Source organism: Hyperolius riggenbachi, chromosome 8 (genome assembly GCF_040937935.1).
Source record: "Hyperolius riggenbachi isolate aHypRig1 chromosome 8, aHypRig1.pri, whole genome shotgun sequence".
Taxonomy (NCBI): Eukaryota; Metazoa; Chordata; class Amphibia; order Anura; family Hyperoliidae; genus Hyperolius; species Hyperolius riggenbachi.
The window spans coordinates 29,767,246-29,773,359 of NC_090653.1; the positions used below are offsets into that span (position 1 = coordinate 29,767,246).

Consider the following 6,114-nt stretch of genomic DNA (forward strand, 5'->3'; position numbering starts at 1 on the left):
CATTTAAAGGGGGCTTAGATGCTTTCCTTGCATTGAAAGACATCCATGGCTACAATTACTAGGTAATGCCTAATGATGTTGATCCAGGGATTTTATCTGATTGCCATCTGAAGTCGGGAAGGAATTTTTCCCTTTTGGGGCTAATTGGACCATGCCTAGTAAGGGTTTTTTCGCCTTCCTCTGGATCAACAGGGATATGTGAGGGAGCAGGCTGGTGTTGTACTTTGTACTGGTTGAACTCGATGGACATATGTCTTTTTTTAACCAAAATAACTATGTAACTATGTAACTATCCTCCGTCTCCTAAAAATAACTTTTTAAGATATTCCACACTTTTATGTTATATTTAAATCTACTTTTTTAAGTGTTTACTGTTTTTATTTTTATTTTTTTATTGTTTTTTGCTCAATGACACATTCATTGAAGTATGCCAGAGCTAAAACCTAGGAACTATTGATCCTTTTTATCTCTTTCCTGCTTTCAGAAGCAAATTTTTTGCTAGGAAAGTGCTTAATAGTTGTAATTTCTTATCAGTGAGGGTCACACTGTAGTCTGAACCAGTCCTGACTCAGACAGGAACTGTCACTTATATACCTGATGTTTAACTTTTTCAGGGAAAGAAAGAAAAAAAGGAACACAGCCTAGTTATTTGTGTGCTAGGTACTGTACATACACATGTCTATCTCATCATGTCACCTCAGGTATCCTTTAACTCTTCAACAATTTCCAAAAAGTCAGACATAACTATTGGTGGAACAGTGCTTCAATAAATTAAAGAGAACCAGAGATGAAGCACCCTCTTGTATTTTACCTTATAAATCAGTGGGAACATGACAGTAAACACCTAATCTGTTCTCTGTTTAGTCTGACTGTTATCACCTCTGATAAGAATCCCCGACTGAGCACTCAGTCTGGCTTTGCTACGGAAAGATTATAGCTGAGTCTGTCTTCTCTGGTGTCTTTTCAAGCCCAAGCCTGCCCCCTTGTGGCTCTGCTATAATGACTCAGCTATAATTATTCCCTGCAAAGCCAGACTGAATGCTCAGTCCGGGATTCTTATCACAGCTGTTAACAGACACTTTTAGCAGTGAGGATGAAACAGAGAGCAGGGTAAGTGTTTTCTCTAGTGTCCCCACTGATTTATATGGTAAAATACACAAGGGTGCTTCGTCTCTGGTTCCATTTAAGGATAATAACAGAAGATCATAACTATGCTTGACACGCCCACAAATCGGAAGTAATTCCCAGCCAATGCTGGTTATTTAGGCAGAGCACTGACAAAAACATACGGTAAATGGCCAGAAAAGCAGAGTCTCTTATTTGTTAACCAGTTACATTTTTTTTTATAAACATTTCAATCTCTTAGTTTCCTCAGTTCTATCTGCTTTTAGAAAGCTAATTCCAAAGATCTTCAGACTTCCCAAGCCCCACATTCCTGCATCTATCTTGCAGATGTAACAGATACATCTCATCAGGGTTGGGTTCAAGGTCCGATGGGGACCCCGGGCAACTTGGGGCAAGCCCAGCCAAATCAGCTCCTGGGCCCAGAGCCGGGACAAGGTCCTCCAGCACCCAAGGCTGAGACACCAAAGTGCGCCCCTCCATCCCTCCCACACACCGTTTGATATTAGACTAAGAGGCGCCACAGGGTCCCCAACACCTTAATCTCTAGTTATCTGGCTTGCAGTCACTGCAATGCCTCTCTTGCCTCTGTCTCGGCCCTGCCGCCCCCCCCCCCCCCAAACCGACTGCTGCCGCCCCATCTCCCCTTTAACTCCTATTTTATGTGCTCCCCGGGGTCCCTGCACAAGACCAGCATTGTATCTCACCTATTCAGATGGCCGGCGTGCTGCTCCCATCTTCTTCCTGCTGTCTGCCTCTTGTGACGGCGCATGTTATAGCGTAATGACCAGGAGCACGAATGAACGGAACAGAACGCCAGCCCCAGGACAGTGATGATACCAATGCTGCTATTGTGCAGGGGCCACGGGAGCACGTTACAGTTAAGGGGGAGGTTGGGGTCTGGGAGTTCTCGAAGGCCCGGGGGCACTTGTCTGAATGGAAGCACTGGCCCTGCTTCTCATCACTTGCTCAATGCTTATCATTGGATTCAAAGTTTGTCATTACACTGAAGCTAAGGTCATTCTGCTCCTTTGTGCTCCTAACTGGTGTGTATCCAAAGATCTTCATGGCCTCCCTACATTGCTCCTGAATCTCCAGTGATATGCTGTGCTTTAGGCCACCCCTCCATCTCACAATAACTTTCCTGGAGTCCTCAGCAAAATTCATGAATCCATATTGTTTTGGCCTTCTGTGGTTGGTGACATTCTGCAACCATTCCCGAAAGTCTTCTGTAAAGCTGAGGGCGGCAAAGTTGAAGATCTGGTCAACCACTGACAAGGGCTCCCTTGCCAGGTCCTCATATCGTACCATTAGATACCTTCCTTGCATAGACTTTTTATTCTTTTGGCTAAACGTATAAATTTCAGTTTGAGCCCTGCAGATGTTGGCCATGACATCGGTGACATTAACCTTAGTCCTTTTTTCTCCCAAGTCTTTTGTTTGTCTGGTTACAATCAGATCCTCAACTTTCAGGTAGCCAAAGTTAAGCCTTGAGAAAGCCACAGCTCGAGGGTCTCTTACTAGGTGGACAATCCTAAGATCAATTCTGGGATCCTGAAGAAGTGGGAGAAGAACACCAAGGTCCAATACCCGAACGGTTTTCAGTACCACGTGTCTGTGAAGACTACAGGCCTCCGTCATTTTTTCCAGGGGAACATAACCACATCGCTGGAAGCAAGAAGGACGGTCATAGGGTTCATTCATGGTGAAGGCCCTGCAAGCTGGAGGAAAACATAATGCACGGCTCTCCGACCAAAATGGAAGATCAGATATGTAACGCCCATTTCGAGAAAGGTAGTCATGTAGAGGGGACATGTCACAGTTGAAAAGCGAGTGAAGAAGGTCTCGCACAGGATAGTGGAGAAGACTTGCCTTCTCGTGAGGAAATTTAACCCAAACTACCCTGCCTGGTTCGTAGAGGTAGAAAACATCAGGATGATGGTTGAATATTTGGCCCACGAAAGAGGAGCCAGACCGCCAGGAAGAAAGGATGAGAATGTGGACTGGTTTTTCTGGGGATTCATCGTATATTGTCTTCAGTTGAAAAAGCCAAATGAATGTAAAGACCAAGAGTGAGACGATCATTAAACGATAAAGTCTAAATCGAAGGCCCATTCTGTAACATATAAAAAGATATGGTTAAGGTGGATTTGTCATCTGCAAAAATACACATAACAAGACCCTAAGACAATATGTCCTGACATACTATTGTTATTATTATTATGTACTAGCTCATCTAAGCCCATTTAAAAAGGGGCTGTAGTTCTTTCACTGGTGCCTGCCACGTGCGCACCCGTTGTGCACACAGTCCGCCATGCACGTGCGTGCACCCGTCCGCTGTGCACGTGCGCCTGGCCGCCCGCTCGGCTGGCCGCCTCCTTCCCCGTCCTGCGTACTGTCCCAACAGCTGTGTCGGTGCAGGACATGCACAGTAGCGCAAAAGCACTGACACAGGGACAGGATGCAGGGACACTTGGATTTTATTTATAGAGATTTATATAGCACTGATATCTTCTGCAGCACTTTACAGAGTACATAGGCATGTCACTGACTGTCCTCAGAGGAGCTCACACTCTAATCCTACCATAGTCGTAGTGTAATGTCCTACCATATTATTATTATGTATTTATATAGCACTGACATCTTCTGCAGCACATTACAGAGTACATAGTCATGTCACTGACTGTCCTCAGAGGAGCTCACAGTCTAATCCCTACCATAGTCACAGTCTAATGTCCTACCATATTATTATTATGTATTTATATAGCACTGACCTATGCAGCACTTTACAGAGTACATAGTCATGTCACTGACTGTCCTCAGAGGAGCTCACACTCTAATCCTACCATAGTCATAGTCTAATGTCCTACCATATTATTATTATGTATTTATATAGCAGTGACATCTTCTGCAGCACATTACAGAGTACATAGTCATGTCACTGACAGTCCTCAAATGAGCTCACAGTCTAATCCAACAATAGTCATAGTCTAATGTCCTACCATATTATTATTATGTATTTATATAGCACTGACATCTTCTGCAGCACTTTACAGAGTACATAGTCATGTCACTGACTGTCCTCAGAGGAGCTCACACTCTAATCCTACCATAGTCATAGTCTAATGTCCTACCATATTATTATTATGTATTTATATAGCACTGACATCTTCTGCAGCACATTACAGAGTACATAGTCATGTCACTGACTGTCCTCAGAGGAGATCACAATCTAATCCTACCATAGTCATAGTCTAATATCCTACCGTATTATTATTATGTATTTATATAGCACTGACATCTTCTGCAGCACATTACAGAGTACATAGTCCTGTCACTGACTGTCCTCAGAGGAGCTCACACTCTAATCCTGCTATACTCATAGTCTAGTGTCCTACCATATTATTATTATGTATTTATATAGCACTGACATCTTCTGCAGCACATTACAGAGTACATAGTCATGTCACTGACTGTCCTCAGAGGAGCTCACAATCTAATCCTGCCATAGTCATAGTCTAATGTCCTACCGTATTATTATTATGTATTTATATAGCACTGACATCTTCTGCAGCACATTACAGAGTACATAGTCCTGTCACTGACTGTCCTCAGAGGAGCTCACAATCAATTCATGTATGCATGTTCAAATATGTCCACCTGGCACAAGAGGTGCAAATACAAATCAAGTCCCCATGCAAAAGTTTACTAGCTTGGGAAATCCTCAGTCATTTAACCACCCTGGTGATATGATTCTTTTTTCTGGACTAAAAGCAGCATCATTTTCTCATATACTTTTAGACCCTACAGGGAAATCTACAGCAGCTCCTGCACTCACTTACCTCCTCGGGATTACCGCTCCCACCAACTTTTTTCTGTCACTCCGTGCCTGACTCGGGGTTTCCGCCAAGGAGGATAAGCCAAATATGTGATGTCATCTCTCACCTTTCAGTGTTTGGAGTGTAAGCTCTTCAGCACAGCTAGCCGTCTCAGCGTCCTCTCTGCCTCCTTCTCCTCCTCATTCTGCTGCACCTTGGGAAGTGACAGAGATCAAGAATAAAATGATATCAGAGCCGTCATAAAATACTTTATCTGGTGATAAAAGTGTCATTTCTGAAAAATCACCGAAAAGTTGTTGAAGTGAAGCCGGGACTTCTGCAAAGGCTGCAGGAACTACAGAATTAGGGTTGGTGCCTCGTTTTGTCATTGTTAAATGCTTTTTGCGGTCTGCATCAGTTCCCGTTATTCCATCGTTGCGTTTTGAGTGGAAACTTCGAAAGCAACCAACAGTAGAAGCCGCATGCTGCGTGTCAGAAAATTCGATCAACCATGGCCCTTGTGCAAAACGCCATTTATCTCACTGCGGGACACGATGAAACCTGTGTGCTAAACGACGAGGGCGAATGCCGGCAGCAGCTCGTGGAGGGCTTGTGGGGGGTGGGGAGAGAAGTGGAGGGGTTGGATTGGGGATATGGACAGGGAGTAGCAAATCCTATATGCTAAGGACGCTGAAAATCGGCAAGCGCAAACGCAGTGCAATGCAATTGTTTTTGTTTGTTTTTTCAAAAATTAAGTTTATTGAGGTACCAAGTGTAAAACAGACAGTCACAATGCTAAATGCACAAAACATAGACATAAACTGAGCAACAGTCGTATGGATCCTTTGGTTGAAAGTCCTTCGTACCATGGTTTTTTTTTTTGGGGGGGGGGGAAGGAAGGGGGGGGGGGAGAGACAGGGAAAAGGGGGAAGGAGAGGGAAAGGGTGGGGGGTTGAACGAGGGGAGGGGTAGCAGAGGGGAAGGGGTGGGGGACAAGGGGGGGGGGGGGGTAACAGGATACCAACGTTATACCAGACTCAATTTACATTTTACATTTTACAAAGATCCAAATATCCTCATATTTTCTGAGATTGATATGGACTGAACAGATACCGAGTTAGAGCAGTATGTATGCGTATGGAGTAAGAGTGGGTCCACACTAGACCCGGTTGCA

General features: G+C 44.2%; 1 protein-coding gene across 1 annotated transcript; it reads right to left on the bottom strand.

Moving 5' to 3' along the window:
* Positions 1 to 2,091: 2,091 nt before the first annotated feature.
* Positions 2,092 to 5,007, bottom strand: LOC137528060 (carbohydrate sulfotransferase 4-like). The gene is made up of 2 exons (XM_068249305.1): positions 4,965 to 5,007; positions 2,092 to 3,238 (listed from the first exon to the last, which is right to left on the bottom strand). Exon 2 carries the CDS (start codon positions 3,235 to 3,237, stop codon positions 2,092 to 2,094), a length of 1,146 nt encoding a protein of 381 aa, XP_068105406.1. The 5' UTR covers position 3,238; positions 4,965 to 5,007.
* Between the last annotated feature and the right edge of the window lie 1,107 nt (positions 5,008 to 6,114).